The 18,366-nt window shown below is 42.0% G+C and overlaps 1 protein-coding gene across 5 annotated transcripts in view; it reads left to right on the plus strand.

Annotated features, from left to right (window-relative positions):
* aff2 (ALF transcription elongation factor 2) overlaps positions 1 to 18,366 on the plus strand; it is a 540,071-nt gene that overhangs the window by 291,388 nt on the left and 230,317 nt on the right. For all 5 annotated transcript variants that reach the window (XM_087991859.1, XM_043705171.2, XM_087991860.1 and 2 more), the window contains exon 4: positions 8,318 to 8,362. In XM_087991859.1, the coding sequence (XP_087847985.1) occupies positions 8,318 to 8,362 (45 nt within the window). The remainder of the gene's footprint in view (positions 1 to 8,317; positions 8,363 to 18,366) is intronic.

Genomic DNA, 18,366 nt, shown 5'->3' on the forward strand with positions numbered 1-18,366 from the left:
TAGGAAGCACTTCATGTAGAAAGGGTGGTAGATGTTTGGAACTCTCTTCCATAAATGGCATTAGATAGCACCTCAGATGCTGCCTGACCTGCTGTGCTTTTCCAGCACCACTCTGATCTAAACCCCAGAATCATAGAGTTGTACAGCATGGAAACAGATCCTTTGGTCCGACTAGTCCGTGCTGACCATGTTCCCAAACCAAGGTAGTCCTGTGTGCCTGCACTTGACCCATATCACTCCAAACCTTTCCGATTCATGCTTCTCGCCGAATATCTTTTCAACACTGTAACTTTACCTGCATTCACCACTTCCTCTGGAAGTTCATTCCATGCATGAATCACTCCATGTGTGAAAAAAATTACCCCTCATGTCGTTTCGAAATCTTTCTTCTCTCACTTTAAAAATATGCCCCGGTCTTGAATTCTCCTAACCTCGGGAAATGACCCTTGCTTTTCACCTTACTTATTGTCCCTCATGATTGTATAAATCTCTATAAGGTCAGACCTCAACCTCCTATGCTCCAGCAGAAAAAAATTCCAGCCTGTCCAGTCTATATTTATAACTCAAACCTTCTATTCCCCGCAACATCCTGGTAAATCTTTTCTGAACCCTCTCCAACTTAATCATATCCTTCCTATAACAGGGGGATCAGAACTGTACACAATACTCCAGAAGAGGCCTCACCGATGTCCTTTACAACCTTAACATGACACAGTTTTAATTTTAAATCTAAGGTAGATAGTTTTGGTTAAGCAAAGGTAATCAGGAATAAGGGCCAAAGGCAGGCATGTGGAGTTAGGCTACAGATCCGCCTTGATCTCATTGAATGGTAGAACGGGCTCGAGGGACTGAATGGTCTACTCCTGTTCTTATGCTCACTTTCTTCACTACATTTTACCTTGTCAGGGAAAGCAAGAGTATGTGTTGTGACCTTTGTATCTGGCTGTAGTCCGTAGCTTTATACACGTGAAAGCAATGGTGTTACTTGATGCATTGACTAGAATGAATCTGGACAACTGGAAGTGAATTATTCACTATTCCATTATGATTACATGCATCACATCACCTGATTCTTAACAGTCACATGATAGGAACTGACCTCAGTATCTCTGGTAACTTATTGAGTTTCAGTGATCATCAAAAACTGAAATTCCTTAACCTAACTGGTCCTCGAAATGGGAAAACATGACATGGCTGATTCCTCAGGCCACTATTGATATTATCATAAAATTGCATGCATTAAACTTTCATCTATCTTTTTTTTATTACGCTCTCTTACTCATACAAAGGACAGATTACATATAATTTGCTGAGTATGTATGTCACAGAGCTCAAAAGGATCGTCACTGAACAGGTGTTGACTGCAGTATATGGTCTGTAGACGAGATGCTTCGCCACAATGCAATGAGGGCAACATTTGACTTATGAGACATTAACCTCTAGCCCTTACTTTACTGGATAATTTTGGAAAACTGTTGCCTAATTATAGATTTATTGTTATTCTTTCATGGGCTGTAACATGCTACTGGGCCAGGATCTGTTCGGTATTTCTGATTGCAGCGGAAATGTGATGGTGATATTCTTTCTTTAATGGCTGTAGTCCATTTAATGTAGGGGCACTCACAATACTGCCAGAGAGGATGTTCCAGGATTTTGACCCAGTGACAATGAAGGAAAGATGATATAATTCCAAGTCAGGATGGTGGGTAGCTTGGAGGACAATTTGTTGGTGGTGGTTGTCCAATCTACTGCCTTTGCTCTTCTAGATGGTACAGGTTGCAGGTTTGACATGTATTCTTGATGGTACAGGTTGCAGGTTTGACATGTCTTCCTGGGGGTAACTTGGTGAATTGCTGCACTACAAAAGATTTTTTTTTGTCATACATTCATGGGCTGAGGGAGTTTATTGCCTATCCCTAATTGCCCAGAAGGCAGGTAAGAGTCAACCACATTAATACAATATTGGATGAGGTGCCAATGAGATGGTGTTAAGCATCTTGAGTGTTTTTGGACAAGTGGAAATTGTTCAATCACATTCCTGACTTGTGCCAGGTAGATGGGAGTCAGAAGGTGAGTTACTCATTGTAGTATTCCTTGTCTGTGACCTATTCTGTTTGCCTAATTTCTGCGGTTGGGCCAATTCATTTTCTGTCAATAGTTATGCCCAGGGTGTTGACCGTGAGGGGTTTAACAATGGCAATGCTAAGGGTAGGTGATTAGATTCTCTTTAATTGAATATGGTCAGAATTCACATGCCACCAGGTTTTGGTCGAATTTGGAAATTTTCAAATAAACCTATTGGAGTATAACCTGGTGTCATGTGAATTTTGACTTTGTCCACCCCAGTCCAACACCGGCACCTCCACATCATCATTGAATGTGGTAATTGTCTGGCACTTGTATGGCGTGAATGTTACATGCCTCCTCTAAGCCGAAATCTGAATGGTGACCAAGCCTGGCTGCACATGAATATCAGCTGCTTCACCATCTAAGGAGCAGTTAATGATACCTCGTATTATGTAATTACTCCGCTTATGACCTTATGATGGAGGGTTGGTCATGAATGAAGCAGCTGACAATGGTTGGGCCTGGGGCACTACCCTGAGGAACTCCTGTGGGGATGCCCTGGGCATGAAGTGAGTGATCTTCAACAATCAATAATTTTCCATTGTTCCCAGTATGACTCCATCCAGTGGAGAGTTTTTAATTTCCCCACCACACCACATCACACCACCACAACCACACCCCTCCCAACCCCCCCACCATCCCAACTCCTATATCTACAGTCTACGCCTGAGTGCAAATATTTCCAGAAACCTGAGAATACCACAAAGGCTATGACCTCACTTTGACCTTTGTAGCTGTACAAAAAATTAGCATTTCTCTCAATGTGAGCTCTGGAGACTCCTGATGACTTATGAATCTCAAGACCCGGTTGTTCAGCAATCTCTCTATGCTTACATCATTTGGTTGATTTGTTAAGAGGTGCCTTCGCTTTTCTCAATGCTGGAAAGCTGAAGTGCTTAGCTTCCATACAGTTATCTCATCTTTCGGATGAGTAGTTAAACAATGACCCCATCGGTCTTTCCAAGTGAATATAAGAAAACCTATTCAAAAAAGAACTGGGGAGTTATTGCCAGTGCTGTAGTCAATATTCATTCCTTAACCGACATCACTATCACATACTCAAAACAGCTATGGGTTCCCTGTGTTCTGAGGGTGAATGTGAATCACAATTACTTTCCTGGCTTAATAGCAATTTGAGACGTCCTAAGGTCATGAAAGGTTCTATAAGTCTTTTTGTTTTTAGGTCTAGCTTTATGAATGTATATTGTCATAACTCACAGGGGTTGTGCACTGGAAATCAAGCCCGTTACTCTCGGAATTATCACTAAAGTTGCCTTTCGAAGTAACATGCAAAATTCTTGAATTGTAGACCCTAGGTCGATAGAAAGCATGCGCTATCTTTCAGTACTTAACAAGAAATCACTATTTATTACAGGTCATTAGATTCTAGCTGTAGGGAAAAAAATAAACTAAATTAAGCAAACTCTGCAAATTAAAAATCTAAAGCCCTTTTAAACTTGTCCTTACACACAGACACAGATATACACACAGAGACACAGATGCTCTCACACACTGTCTCCCTCTCTCTCCCCCCTCCATATGCACACACGTGCACACACACACACACACTCTCTCTGCCCCCCCCCCATGCGCACACACACACACACAAAACACCTTGGCAGAAGAAAAAAATGGAACGCAGTTCCTTAGATTTTGTTCACAAGCTCTATTGGATTGGCGATCCATGTGTTTCTGTTGAACATTCCTTTTTCTGAATGTTTTCACTGGTTTGTAACAGGCACAGGGTAGCTGGTTCACTTATGAAATGTCTCCAGCCTATCCACTTCAAAGTCACAGCTTGCCGAATCTGCAGAGGATAGATAGTCTGGTTTTCTTTAGGATTAAAGTGGTTTACTGCAGAGAACTGAAAGAGAGGGGGCTTTGTGCTGGTTTCTCTTCTGGTCTGATGAGCTACATTCCGTCTTGCTCACAGTCTGAGCTTCTCAGCAAACTGACAACCAATCACGTTGTTGGCAGGCAAAAGACCTTTGTCATCTGTGATTGAACCCTCATCCAAAAGCAGCGTCACTTACAAACAACCCCTCAGCTGCAGCTCATCTGTATATTGGTGAAACCAACAGCTACACAAACAGGCTTCACAATAGGTATTAAATTCCTAACTTTCAAAACATGCAACCATACTTTGGAAATCTCTGGTTTAAAATTGTTCTTTTTCATTCAACCTAGTCTTAAAAAGCACCTGAGCAAAGCAAGGTCTTTGTGTGATATTGTTGCCTTGGTTTTACATGATTAAGAATGGACCAAGAAATTTGGGCACATGGAATATTACTTTAAACGTATGATCCAGATGTTTATCTCTTGATTTTTTTTTAGTATGTCTTCCCTCCTGGGTCCTTTCACACCCTGGCCAATTATTTGTCCACATTGAACTATAGTCGCTATATACTGACCCAGTCAACAAAGAGATGAAAACTGTTGGAATCTAACTGCATTGTTTTTGGGTTTTTTCCACTTCCTGATATTTTTGTAACCGCAGAGAACTTGCTTGTTGTGTTTGTTTATGCCTTCCTAGTTCACGTACATAGTTCCAAACTGGTAAAATAACCCAGGATTGACCTTCAGGACATTGCAAGTAACCTTTTCTCAGCATGAAGAGTTTCCTTCAGTGTGTTCCTACTTCAGTTTTTAAAATATATTTTCAATCTTGTGTCTTCTACTCTCTTGCCATCATCAATCACAATATGAAATCGTACCGAAACACTTTAGTAAATCCAGTATATATCGACTGTGTTTGCCTTATTCCTTGTGTCAACAATATTTTTGAAAAATATCAACACACAACTTCCTCCCAGCTCTGTTTCAACAGATCAAGATGTCCCATGTTTGGCCTTCTCTCTGTGCCAATATAGACACTCTCAATGATGTCGTGGTAGAGATTATTGCAATTGACTTGAATATCACTTTGATAAAAAGAAAATATTGTTTAGGGTTCTTCCCAGTTATTGTCTAATTACAACTTTTTTAAAAAACTTGTTCATGGGATGTGAGTGCTGCTAACTGGACCACCATTCACTGCCTTTCTCCAGTTGTACTTGAGGAGGTGGTAATGAGCTGCCTTCTTGAATTGCTGCAGCCTTTGTGGTATTGGAGTACCTCCCAAAGGAAGAGAGTTGCAGAATGTTGGCCCAGCCACAGTGAGGGAACTGTGTGAAACTACACAGTTCCAATGATTTGCTGCCCTTGTCCTTCAAGATGGTAGGGGTTCTGGAAGTGGAACAAACAGCTACTTGAGGGCTGGTTAGTTACTACAGTGCAACTTGTAGCTGGTGTTAACTGCTGCCAGTTTAGTGGATCAGTGGTGAAGAGGGTGAATGCTGAAGGTGGTAGATGAGTAGTGAATCAAGCGGGCTGCTTGTCCTGGATGATGTCAAGCTTCTTCAGTGTTTTTGGAGCTGCACCCATCCAGGGGAAATAGGGAATATTCCACCACACTCCAGACTTGTGACTTGTAGATGGTGGACAGGCTCTGGGAAGTCAGGAGGTGAAGTACTGAATGCAGAATTCTTAGGTAATGCCCAGGATATTGGTCGTGTGGGATTACGTGATGGTACTGCATTGAATATCAAGAGATAATGTTTATTTCCTAGCCCAAGCCGAGCTGTTCATAGGATCATGGACTCCCTACAGTGTGGAAGCAAGCCATTCAGCCCATCAAGAAACACTGACCCTCCAAATAACATCCTACCCAGACCCAGCCCATCCCCATAATGCTACATCCCCTATGGCTAATCCACCCTCATATCCTTGGACACTATAGGCAATTTAGCATGGCCAATCCACCCTAACCTGCACATCTACGTGGGAGGAAACCGGATCTCCCAGAGGAAACCCATGAAGACATAGGGAGAATGTGCAAACACCACACAGACAGTTGCCTGAGGTTCGAATCGAACCTGGGTCCCTGCTGCTGCGAGGCAGCTGTGTTAACCATTGAGCCACTGTGCTGACCTGTTGGGCAGGTGTCATTGCAGATGGACAAGTGGAGCCGCAAGTGAAACTGTGTTGTCAGTAAATGTCTCCACTTATGTAGTGGAGAACTGATGTAGCAGCTTCATTGATGAAGCAGCAATGGTTGGTTGGGGCTACAATTCTACCCTGAGGAGCTCATGTGCTGATGTCCTTGGTGTGAGCTAATTGACTTCCAATAATCACAACCATCTTGAGATAAAAGCCCGTCCAGCAGCAAGTTTTCCCACTGACTCCAGTATTGCTCCTCCTGCTCGATGCCACAATGGTGTAAATTGTTTTCTTGATGCCAAGGGAAGTCACTTTCACCTCAGCTCTGGAGTTCAGCTCTGATGTCTATGTCTGAATGAAGGCTGTAATAAGATCAGGAGTTGAGTGGCCCTGGCAGAACCCATGAGCTGGTTATTTTCTTTTGACAGTACTGTTGATGACCACTTTGCTGATGATTGAGAGTTTGCTGACAGAGCAGTAATTGGTCAGGTCGGAGTTGTTGCATTTTGTGTACGGGATATACCTGGGCAATTTTCACCACAAATGGTCAGTAGAAGCCAGTGTTGTAGCTGAACTGGGACAGCTTGGCTAATGATGTTGTGAATTCTGGAGCGCAAGTTTTCAACGCTATTGTCAGAATATGGTCGTGGCTCATAGCTTTTTGCAGTATCTAGTGCCTTCAGCTATTTCTTGATATCATGTGGAGTGAATAGAATTTGTAGAAGACTGGCATCTGTGATACTGGGGACCTCCTGAAGAGGTGGAGAGGACTCATCGACTTGACACTTGCAGCTGAAGATGAATAGAAATATTTCAGCCTTGTCTTAGCTGGGTTTTTTTAATCTGTTTGCCCTTGAGTGTATAAAAGAATATGTGTCTGTGCATGTTTGTGTACATCTGCACACATCTTTGTGCATATGAGTCTGTGTGTAAGTGTGTTTGTGTGAGTAAGCGTGTCTGTATATGATTGAGTATGTGCGTGTCTGTATATCTATGTCTGAGTGTGTGTGTGTTTGACTATATATATGTTTGAGAGTGTCTGTGTATGTCTTTGTCAGAGAGTGAGTGTTTTGTGAGAGAGACAGTGATTCTCATTTGATAGTGAGTGCATATGTGTTGGTTGTTGTGTCTCGTTGCATTTCAACAGACTGCTAACATTTTACAACCAGCTGAGGTGGCATTGTGGTTGTGTTACTGAACTAGTCATCGAAGCAAGTGTGAGTCTCTAGTCCCACCACTAGAATTTGAAATATGTTTCTAAATTTATGTACACACCAGCATCAATAAATTTAACCAGGACACTGTCAGACCTTTGCAAAGAAACCCAGCGGTTGTCGTTCAGAGAGGGAACCTGCTGTACTTGCCCTATTTAACACATATGTGACTCCAGTTCAATATTTATTGTGGTTGACACTTACCTATCTACTAAAGTGGCATAGCAAGCCCCTTCATTGAATCACCACATTCTTAAGCTGATGATGGGTAACGAATACTGGCCTTACCAGTCATGCCTATATCTAGAGAATGACCAATAATTTACAACACAACACGCACATGAGCAACTATTGTAGCAATGTCAGTCTACAAACAGTAATGGAGACCATCCCTTTGGCACAAGGTAGCAACTTCAGAAAACGAGGGAAACAAAGATGTGGGGAATGTACAGCAGGGTGGAGACATATCCTAAACTCAACCATGAACATATGGAATCACAGAGCAACCATCCTAGGTGGCACTGTGGTTATGTTACTGATATGTCATCTAAGAGAATGTGAGTCAATGGACTTAATGGTCTACTCCTGTTCCTACTTATGTTATTCTTTCCCTTTTTGCTTAAATAAAGACGAAACTCAGTAGGTGAGGAGTAGATAATCCCTTCCTCTTGAATCCATGAGCATTGTCTGTCTCTGATTTACTAGGACAGAAATTGCAGCATCAGCAAACTGTAATGAATGTAAATTACATCATATTAGACTTGCAGAAACCAATGATGGCACCCAGTGAATGAGCTGCTTGATGTGCTATTAGCCAAAGCCTAAAGCTCCATCGATAGCTTATCTATTGTCATTAGACAAATAATAAAACTGTAATGTGATGGAGAGTATTTGGAAAGCAGGCGTAGATTATTTGGGGTGGTGGAAATTTTAATGTTAATGCATTCTGCAAATGAGATCTTGTAGTAAAACTCTGTCTTTCTTATTCTCCTCTTCAGGTCAGCCTTTCCAACGAGACCAGCTGCGTGGAAGAAATATTACGGGTTAGTGTTTCTCTTTCACACCGTAACTCACCTGTTTGAACTTGTGAGGCTAAGCAGACAAGTGGTTGAACCAAAACAAAATGACAAAAATAAAGCAACACAGTCATATATTTGCTTTAGTCAGGGCACCATTCGGGGAGGCAGCATAGTCATCCACTAACATAAAGACCGGTCAGTAAGGTTCCAAAATTGTAACCATGTTGCAGAGGTTACATAATGCCTTACACTAGTTGATTGGCACAGGCTCCCAGAGGGAACTAGTCTTATATTATTGGCTGACAGCCGACTATTTTCATTATGGGTACTTAAGGGGAAAAAAACGTTCCAGCCAGCTAGAAATTTGAAGTGGTTCTGTTGATGGTGATCTTCATACACAGTGTGCAAAGTTTAAAATTAATGTGGCAGCTTTAATTTAGCTTAGGAAAAACAATTTGGGACCATCTCACTGATGAGTGAGGCTGTGATGTTGCTGGTGGTTGTTAGGACTGACAGATTAATAAGAAAATAGCCCCAATCTGAGCAGTTTTTAACATCGCAACGTTGAAGATATGAAACACATGTGAAAGTTCAGACTCTTTGCTTGAAAGATCAACACTGTTAACATTGATGCACTCAATGTACAGGGACGTGGGAACAGGAAGAGGTCACCGAGCCGCAACAGCTTCTTCCACCATTTCAATGAGATCATAGTGAATGGCCATTTTGTGTGTTGCAGCCTTCCCTGTCATTGACCTGGAAAGATCGGTTTCTAAGTTTCAGACAAAGTCCCCAAGTCCTGGATTCCCTCAGCAGCAGAAATTGTTCTTCTCTATCTACCTACGCTGCATCCTTAATATCTTGGAATCCTCAATCAAGTCACCCTTTCATCTTTAAATTCCAGGAAATACAATCCTATTTCATGTAACTTGTCTTCCCAATTTAACCCTTGGAGCTTGATTATCATTCTCGCAAATGTAAGCTATGCTCCATCCAAGATCAGTCTAACCTCTTGAAGGTGTGATGCTTGGGACTGAAGACTGCTCCAGGTGTGATTGAAACAGGCTCTCATATTGCTCAGGTGTTCCATTTACTCTTATGTACTCCATTCATCCAGACACAATGGTCACTAAAGTACTCATCTTCTTGATTATTCTCCATCCCAGTCCATGGGGCTGCAATGAATAGTGTGCCTGGATCATAAGTCTCTATAATTCCACTGTCTAGCATTTCCCCCTTTAGAAAAAGACATGTTTTATGCTTCTTTGGCCCAAAGTTTGCCTCTATTGAAATTAATCTGCCACAGCTTTGTCCATTCACTCAATCCATTAATATCTCTTTGTAATGTTACACTTCCATTTATGCTGGCATCAATGTTGAATATCATTATGCCAGCTGCAAACTTTAATATATAATTGTTTATCTGTATTTAACTCATTGACAAATCCAAGAAGTCTGAGCACATAAGACACTATTAGTCATATCCTACCAGTTAGAATACCTGCTCATTATCCCCCCTCTTTGTAGCAAGTGGGACGAGATGAGGTTGGGATATCTGGTCAGCACAGACGAGTTGGACCAAAGGGTGTGTTTCCATGCTGTACATATGTATGTCTCTCTGACTCTAAGACTGTAAGATGTCGGGGCAGAAGTAGACAATTCAGCCCATCAGGTCTGCGCCACCCTTCAATGATCTGATAATTCTCAGCTCCACTTTCCCACCTTTCCCCCATTACCCTATCTCAGACTTTATGAACCTCGATATGGTCACTTTTCAGCCTCTGCTGCTCCAGAGAAAACGACTCCAGCCTATTCAACCTCTCCCTATAATTCACATCCTTGAATCCTGGCAAGATCCTTGTAAATCTTTTCTGAACCCTTTCAAGTTTCACAACATCCTTCCGATAAGAAGGAGACCAGAATTGCATGCAATATTCCAAAAGTGGCTGAACCAATGTCCTGCACAGCTGCAAAATGACATCCCAACTCTGTACTCAATACTCTGACCAATAAAGGAAAGCATACCAAATGCCTTCTTCACTATCCTATCTACCTGCCAGTCTACTTTCAAGAAGCTCTGAACCTGCACCCCAAGGTCTCTTTGTTCAGCAAGACTCCTTAAGACCTTATCATTAAATGTAGAAGTCCTGCTAATATTTGCTTTTCCAAAATGTAGCACCTTGCATTTATCTAAATTAAACTCCATCTGCCATTCCTTGGCCCATTGGTCCATCTGGTCAAGTTCCCGTTGTAATCTGAGGTAACCTTCTTCGCTGTCCCCTACACCTCCAATTTTGGTGTCTTCTGCAAACTTAATAACCATAACTTTTAAACTCTCATCCACATCATTGATATTAATGATGAAAAGTAGAGGACCCAGCACTGATCCTTGTGGCACTCCACTGGTCACAGGCCTCCAATCTGAAAAACAACCCTCCACCACCACCCTCTGTCTTCTACCTTTGAGTTAGTTCTGTATCCAAATGGCTAGTTCTCCCTGTATTCCATGAGATCTAACCTTGCTAATCAGTCTCCCATGGGGAACCTTGTCGAACACCGACACGTCTACTGCTTTGCCCTCATCAGTCCTCTTTATTACTTCTTCAAAAAACGCAATCAAGTTTGTGAGACATGATTTCCCATGCACAAAGCCATGTTGACTATCCCTAATTAGCCCTTGCCTTTTCAAATACATGTACATCCTGTCCCTCAGGATTCCCTCCAACAATTTGCCCACCACCGATGTCAGGCTCACTGATCTATAGTTCCCTGGCTTGTCTTTACCACCTTTCTTAAATAGTGGCACTGCGTTAGTCAACCTCCAGTCTTCTGGCACCTCACCTGTGACTATCGATGATACAAATCAGCAAGGGGCCCAGCAAACACTTCCCTAGCTTCCCACAGAGTTCTAGGGTACACCTGATCAGGTCCTGGGCGTTTATCCACTTTTATGTGTTTCAAGACACCCAGCACTTCCTCCTCTGTAGGAGGTGACATTTTCCCTACATTCTATACCTTCCATGTCCTTTTCCACAGTAAACACTGATGCAAAATACTTGTTTAGTATCTCTCCTATCTCCTGCGGCTCCACACAAAGGCTACCTTGCTGATCTTTGAGGTGCCCTATTCTCTCCCTAGTTACCCTTTTGTCCTTAATGTATTTATAAAAACCCTTTGGATTCTCCTTTACTCTATTTGCCAAAGCTATCTCATGTTCCCTTTTTGCCCTCTTGATTTCCCTCTTAAGTATACTCCTACTTCCTTTATACTCTTCTAAAGATTCACTCAACATATTCCTGTCTCTTCCTGACATATGCTTCCTTCTTTTTCTTAACCAAACTCTTAATTTCTTTAGTCATCCAGCATTCCCTAAACCTACCAGCCTTTCCTTTCACCTTGACAGGAATATATTGCCTCTGGACTTTCGTTATCTCATTTCTGAAGGCTTTTCATATCAGACGGCTTCCCATCTTCTCGCTGTCCCTTTTCCTGCAAACATCTGCCCCAGTCAGCTTTTTTGAACTGCAAAAGGAGACATTAGTCAAGTCACCAAAAATTTGCTCAAAAAGATTGGTTTTAAGCTGTGGTTCAAAAGAGGAGAGGCAGGCAGAGAGATATCGTGAGGGATTAGATTAGATTAGATTAGATTTTAGATTACTTTACAGTGTGGAAACAGGCCCTTCGGCCCAACAAGTCCACACCGACCCGCCGAAGCGTAACCCACCCATACCCCTACATTTACCCCTTACCTAACACTACGGGCAATTTAGCATGGCCAATTCACCTGACCTGCACATCTTTGGACTGTGGGAGGAAACCGGAGCACCCGGAGGAAACCCACGCAGACACGGGGAGAACGTGCAAACTCCACACAGTCAGTCGCCTGAGGCAGGAATTGAACCCGGGTCTCTGGCGCTGCGAGGCAGCAGTGCTAACCACTGTGCCACCGTGCCGCCCACAGGGAATTGCACATCTTAGGGCTTGGACTGCTGATTGTCAAGTATCCAGCTTTGGAGTGAGGGCAAAAGTCCACATTTCAAGGAGTGTTGGTTAAAGAGGTAGAGACAAGGGACTTGAAAAGAAGAATTTTAAAATTGAGGAATTGCTCAACTAGGAGCCAACATAGATCAATGAAGACAGGATTGGATTAGGTACATGTTGTATTACCAAAAAAAGTTGAAAGCCCAAAACAAAATGTCTTCTGTTTCATAATCTGCGACTGGACAGCAATTGAAGAACAGTCTTGTGATTGTAACATGAACTACATTAACAATCGATTCAGGATAATCAGTTCAGTTTGTGGCATGGTTCATTGCTAGAACTGACGTATATTCATACATTTCCAGCAAACAGAATAACTCTATTCAAGTCTTGTGCCTCTACTGAATAGCCCAATAATTTAGGGTGGTGATAGTTCCTCATTTTCTCCATGGCATCACTCTGGTCAATCAGAATTGACAAGCCACAACATTTTTTAGTACAAATTGTAATGTTTGTAGTATGCCTCTCTTGTCATTGTCCTTATGAGTGTGTAAGGCAGAAAGCTGAGGAAAATGTTTCTCTTGTCATAATTATCAACAACTTGAATAGACAATTAGATCCCATTGAGAATTGTATTTATCATTGCATTGTTAAATATCTAGTCTCAATCTCAGTATAACTTTGTCATTGCTGCAGTGCAACCTATAATCCAGAAAAGCTTCATGTTAGGTAATGAAATTTAACAATTGACACGTAGTCAGGAAACAAACGTAAAGGAAAACAACAACACAATTTTGAAAAAGCCAGGAAGGAAACTTAAAGAGCCTTTTTAATCTTTATATCTAATTTGTTCTGTCAATGCAGAGCAATAATTAATCAAGTAAACAGTAGTTCTAAACAAATGAGAGGTGACGAAGGGAGGGAAATGCCCTTAAAATTGGCGAGTCTACCACTGTTGCAGGCAGTGTGTTCCATGCCCCTACTACTCTCTAAGTAAAGACATTATCTCTGACGTCTGTCCTATATCTATCGCCCCTCAATTTAAAGCTATGTCCCTTCATGCTAGCCATCACCATCCGAGGAAAACGCCTTTCACTGTCCACCCTATCTAATCCTTTGATTATCCTAGATGTCTTAATTAAGTCACCTTTCAACCTTCTTTTATCTAATGAAAACAGCCTCAAGTCCCTCAGCATTTCCTCATAAGACCTTCCCTCCATACCAGGCAACATCCTAGTAAGTCTCCTCTGAACTCTTTCAAAAGCTTCCACCTCCTTCCTAGAATGTGATGACCAGAACTGTACGCAATACTCTAATTGTGGCTACACCAGAGTTTTGTACAGCTGCAACATGACCTCGTGGCTCCAAAACTCAATCCCTCTACCGATAAAAACTAACACACCGGATGCCGTCTTAACAATCCTATCAATCTAGATGGCAACTTTTAGGGATTTATGTACATAGACACCAAGATCTCTCTGTTCATTTACACTGCCAAGAATCATACCATTAACCGAGTACTCTTAATTTCAGTTGCTCCTTCCAAAGTTAATCATCTCACACTTTTCCACATTAAGCTCCATTCACCGCCTCTCAGCCCAGTTCTACAGCTTATCTATGTCCTGCAACATCCTTCGGCACTATTCACAGCTCCACTGACCTTAGTGTCATCCACAAATTTATTAACCCATCCTACTCTGCCCTCATCCAGGTCGTTTATAAAAATGACAAACAGCAGTGGCCCCAAAACAGATCCTTGCAGGACACCATTCATAACTGAACTCCAGGATGAACATTTCCCATCAACCACCGTCCTCTGTCTTCTTTCAGCGAGCCAATTTCTGATCCAAACTTGTCTGTGTTTGGCCCAAATCACTCCAAGCATTTCTTATCATGGACTTATCTTAATCTCTTTTAAATGTTATAACTGTACCCACATCCATCACTTCCTCTGGAAGTCCATTCCACTCATGAACCACACTCTCTGTGTGAAAAATATTGTCTCTCATGTCTTTTTTAAATCTTTCTCCTCTCAACTTAAGAATATGCCCCCCCCCCAGTCTTGAAATCCCCCATCCTAGGGAAAGGACACCTGCCATTCACCATTTCTATTGCCCTTATGATTTTATGAACCTCTGTAAGGACACCCCTCAACCTCCTACCCTCCAGTGAAAAAAGTCCCAGCCTCTCCTTATTACTCAAACCGTCCAGTCCTGGCAACGCTCTGGTAAATCTATTCAGAACCTTCTTTGAGAGAATTGGGTGTTAAATATGGGAATTTTAGAAACTCTCCACAGGGATGAGTTTTGATGGGCTGGACGGTACTTTTTTCTTTCTCATCTATTTGTGGGATGTAGTCATTGCTGGCATGACTAGCATTTATTGCCCTTGGAAAAAGTTGTGGTAAGCCACCTTCCTGAACTGCAGTAGTCCATTTGATGCAGGATCTCCTATAGTGGCATCAGTCAAGGGTTATTTTAATGGCCCAAGATTGCAGCTTTAACTTGTATCCTGATTTTTTTTTTTGGAAGGTACAGAGTGCAACCAAAATTTATGCATCTCCTTTTGGCTGCACATCACACAGAAAAATCAGAGATTATTATCTTGGAGTGAAGCGCCAATCACAATGCACAGTAATGTGCCTATGAATGTGAGTCATGTTCACAGCTTATAAAGACACAGTATGTGCATGCTCCATGAGTGATTTGCAATCTTTTGACTGAGTTTGGAACCTCTTATGTCACGAAGGAATAGGGCAAATTAAAATCAACAGGAAATTGAATAGAAGCAGGGACAGGCTGTTTTAGATGGCAATCAACAGAAACACAGGCGAAGCAGTGCTCACTGCTAAACAATGCCAACTGTTCTCTGCAATGTCATTTTCTTTCAAAAACATTCCCCGCTCCTGGTTCTCACACCTATCATCATTTTGTTTGTGTATGTGTGATACCTTGCGGCTCCTTTGACAAAATAGTCTTGCCATGCAGTGTCAATCCGAAATGAAATTCCAGGCAGGCAGAAAGAAAGCTGGACAGTTGTTGCAAGTGGGAATTCAGCGATGATGGAAAATCTTCCACAATAAAAATTGCACTGCATTTTCAACATCTCCAAACAGTACGACCTTCAGCCCATGCACTTAGGGAGACATTGTCGTAAGATAACAACCATGTTTTTGAATTTCCGAGATAAGAGCGTCACTCACTTTTCCTCAACATCAGCTCTGGCCTTGAAAATGAAGATTTCTTTTCTATATTTCTCCCCGTTGTAATTTCTAACACACCAAAATGACACCGCGGATTTCAACCTTACAAGCTCATAAAATTGAAATTTGAAATCTGTGAAATTTCACTCTCCATTCTTTAAGAGAGGTTACACCCATTAGGGTTAATGCTGCAATGAAAATAGCTGGGAAAGACTAGTATTTTGTTCATTTAGCTGCTCCTATCCTACAATGTAATCCTTTATTTACTGTCAATCTTTCATTCTGTCAGACAAGCTATTGTTCAAATTTCCTTTGCAGCAATTGTCAGTGGAATCAAAGTTATTTTTGATTAAATGCAGTTTATTTTTAACATGATATGACTTTATAGCATATTTCCCCTCACTGGATAATTTGAAACAAGCTACAAAAATTGACTATCAAGATGAAAAAAACAGCTAACATTGTGTATCCTTTCAGGCTGGCATCACATGTTCCAATTTTGAATTGCTTTTGGAATTTGTGTCCCTGAAGTATCTCAGTACACTCATTTTAATAGGCCGATGTATTTCTCACAAGGTAATTTGGTTATGGTGAGGCTGGAACAGAATGATCTATTAAGCTCACTGAGTAGCTTACCGATGAATATCTTTAGGACTGTGCAGTTAAGGACAGACCAGGGATTGAATGAACAGCTGGACCATTATACTCTAGCTCTACAGAGAGAAATTATTGAGACTGGTGAGTGATGGGGCAAGGGCTGAAAAATTGGAACACAGCCATCTCAAAGGAAGACTAGTCACCTTGACTCAGATGGTCTTAAAACCGGCTGCTTAATCATACTTGGAAAGGACTGCAGCGAGACTGATCATCCTGGGGAGTCTGAAAAGCAAAGACTGGCATATGACCAAACAGAGATCTTTAAGATTACGATGGGGTTTGATTGAGTAGAAATAGAGACCTCGAGATGGGTGGGTGAAAGCTAAGGCGAAAGTGAGGACTGCAGATGCTGGAGATCAGAGTCAAGGTTAGAGTGGTGCTGGAAAAGCACAGCAGGTCAGACAGCATCCGAGGAGCAGGATCGATGTTTCAGGCAAAAGCCCTTCATCAGGAATGAGACAGGGAGCCTCCAGGGTGGAGAGATAAATGGGAGGGGTGTGAGGCTTGGGAGAATGTAGCTAAGAGTGCAATAGGTGGGTGGAGGTGGGGATGGAGGTGATAGGTCAGAGAGGAGGGTGGAGCGGATAGGTGGGAAGGGAGATTGGCAGGTAGGACAGGTCATGAGGACAGTGCAGAGCTGGCAGGTTGGAACTGGGATAAGGTGGGGGGAGGGGAAATGAGAAAATTGGTGAAAGCGAAGGGTCAATAATTAGAAAATCAGCACCAATTCACCCAACACAGAAGTTAATAGAAACTCTTCAACCAGAGAGAGTTCAGAATGTGGAATGTGCCACAATAGGAAGTAGTTGCAGCAAAGAGAATAGATGCATTAAAGGAGACGCTAGGTAAGAACATGAGGGAGAAAGCAAACTTGCTATGATGAGCTCAAGAGAGAAGGTTGGTTTTGAGCTTAATACTCGAATACATCAGTCAGGTGGAATGGCCTCATTCAGTGTTATAAATTCAATGCAACTGTATGTATTTGGAGCTGAGCAGGAGGTTTACCTTGGATTAACAGAGTACAGAGTGCTCGGAGAGTTTGTCCATAAGTTATTGTTGTTGGCTGCCACATGCATTAATGTCCCCGGTGCCTCTGACCTTTCGTCCTTGGTCCTAAAGGAGGATATCTCCGTGTCCGCACTTCCCTTGTGAGCATGCTTTTTGCCCTGTGGTGGGTGAGAGGAATGTACCCATTCTAACAGTCAGCTCTACATTGAGAGCTCAAACATTGTGAAAGAGTTGGTTTTAATGCTCCCGCTCTGTATCAGAGAGGAGCTCAGTTGAGCCTTAAAGCATTCAGTTGGAGTTAGGCAGCTTCTAAATGACAGATCAGTCAATGATTGAATGTAGAGTCATTGGCACTAGTTGATGTTCTTCAGAATGCCTGAGTGTTTGAATTATATCTTTAAAAAATAACGTCAGCTCCTGAGGTACCTGTCAATCACATGGACAGTGCATGATGTGAACAAAAGGACAATGAAATTGATTGGGTCCATCAAGCCCAGGACTATCGATACATCGCAATTGGTGACCAATGTTCTCAAGGTGCCCTCATCACTAGCAGCACTAAGAGCGTATTACTCAGACAAAAAAGGGCAAGAAAGGGAAAAACAAGAGAAAAAAAAGGTGGCTGTCAATCTGAACATGTTTCAAAACATTATACAACTTGTTAAATATTTTCATTGAGAGGCTTCCCTATATTAAGGTCAGAAATGTAGCAGGTAATGTGTGCACAGCCAGCTCCCACAGTATGATAAGACCATAAGACATTGGAACAGAAATTAGGCAATTCAGCCCATTGAGTCTGCTCTGCCATTTAATCATGATAAGTTTCTCAACCTCATTCTCCCGCTTTCTGTCCATAACCCTTGATCCCCTTGTTACTCAAGAACTTATCTATATCAGTCTTAAATATACTCAATGACCTGGCCTCCACAGCCTTCTGTGGCAGTGAATTGCATAGATTCACCACTCTCTGGTTGAATAAGTTTCTCTTTATCTCTGTTCTAAAAGGCTGTGCCCTTGGGTCATAGTCTCTCCTACCAATAGAAACATTCTTCCCAATATCCACTCTGTCCAGGCCATTCAGTATTGTGTAAGCTTCCATTAGATCCCTCCCCATTCTCCCAAACTCCGTTGAGTACAAACCCAGAGTCCTCAAACATTCCTCATGTGTTAACTTTTTCAT

The sequence above is a fragment of the Chiloscyllium plagiosum genome, unplaced genomic scaffold, assembly GCF_037043375.1.
Source record: "Chiloscyllium plagiosum isolate Xiang-an unplaced genomic scaffold, Cpla_swu_hap1 HiC_scaffold_11, whole genome shotgun sequence".
NCBI classification, from domain to species: domain Eukaryota; kingdom Metazoa; phylum Chordata; class Chondrichthyes; order Orectolobiformes; family Hemiscylliidae; genus Chiloscyllium; species Chiloscyllium plagiosum.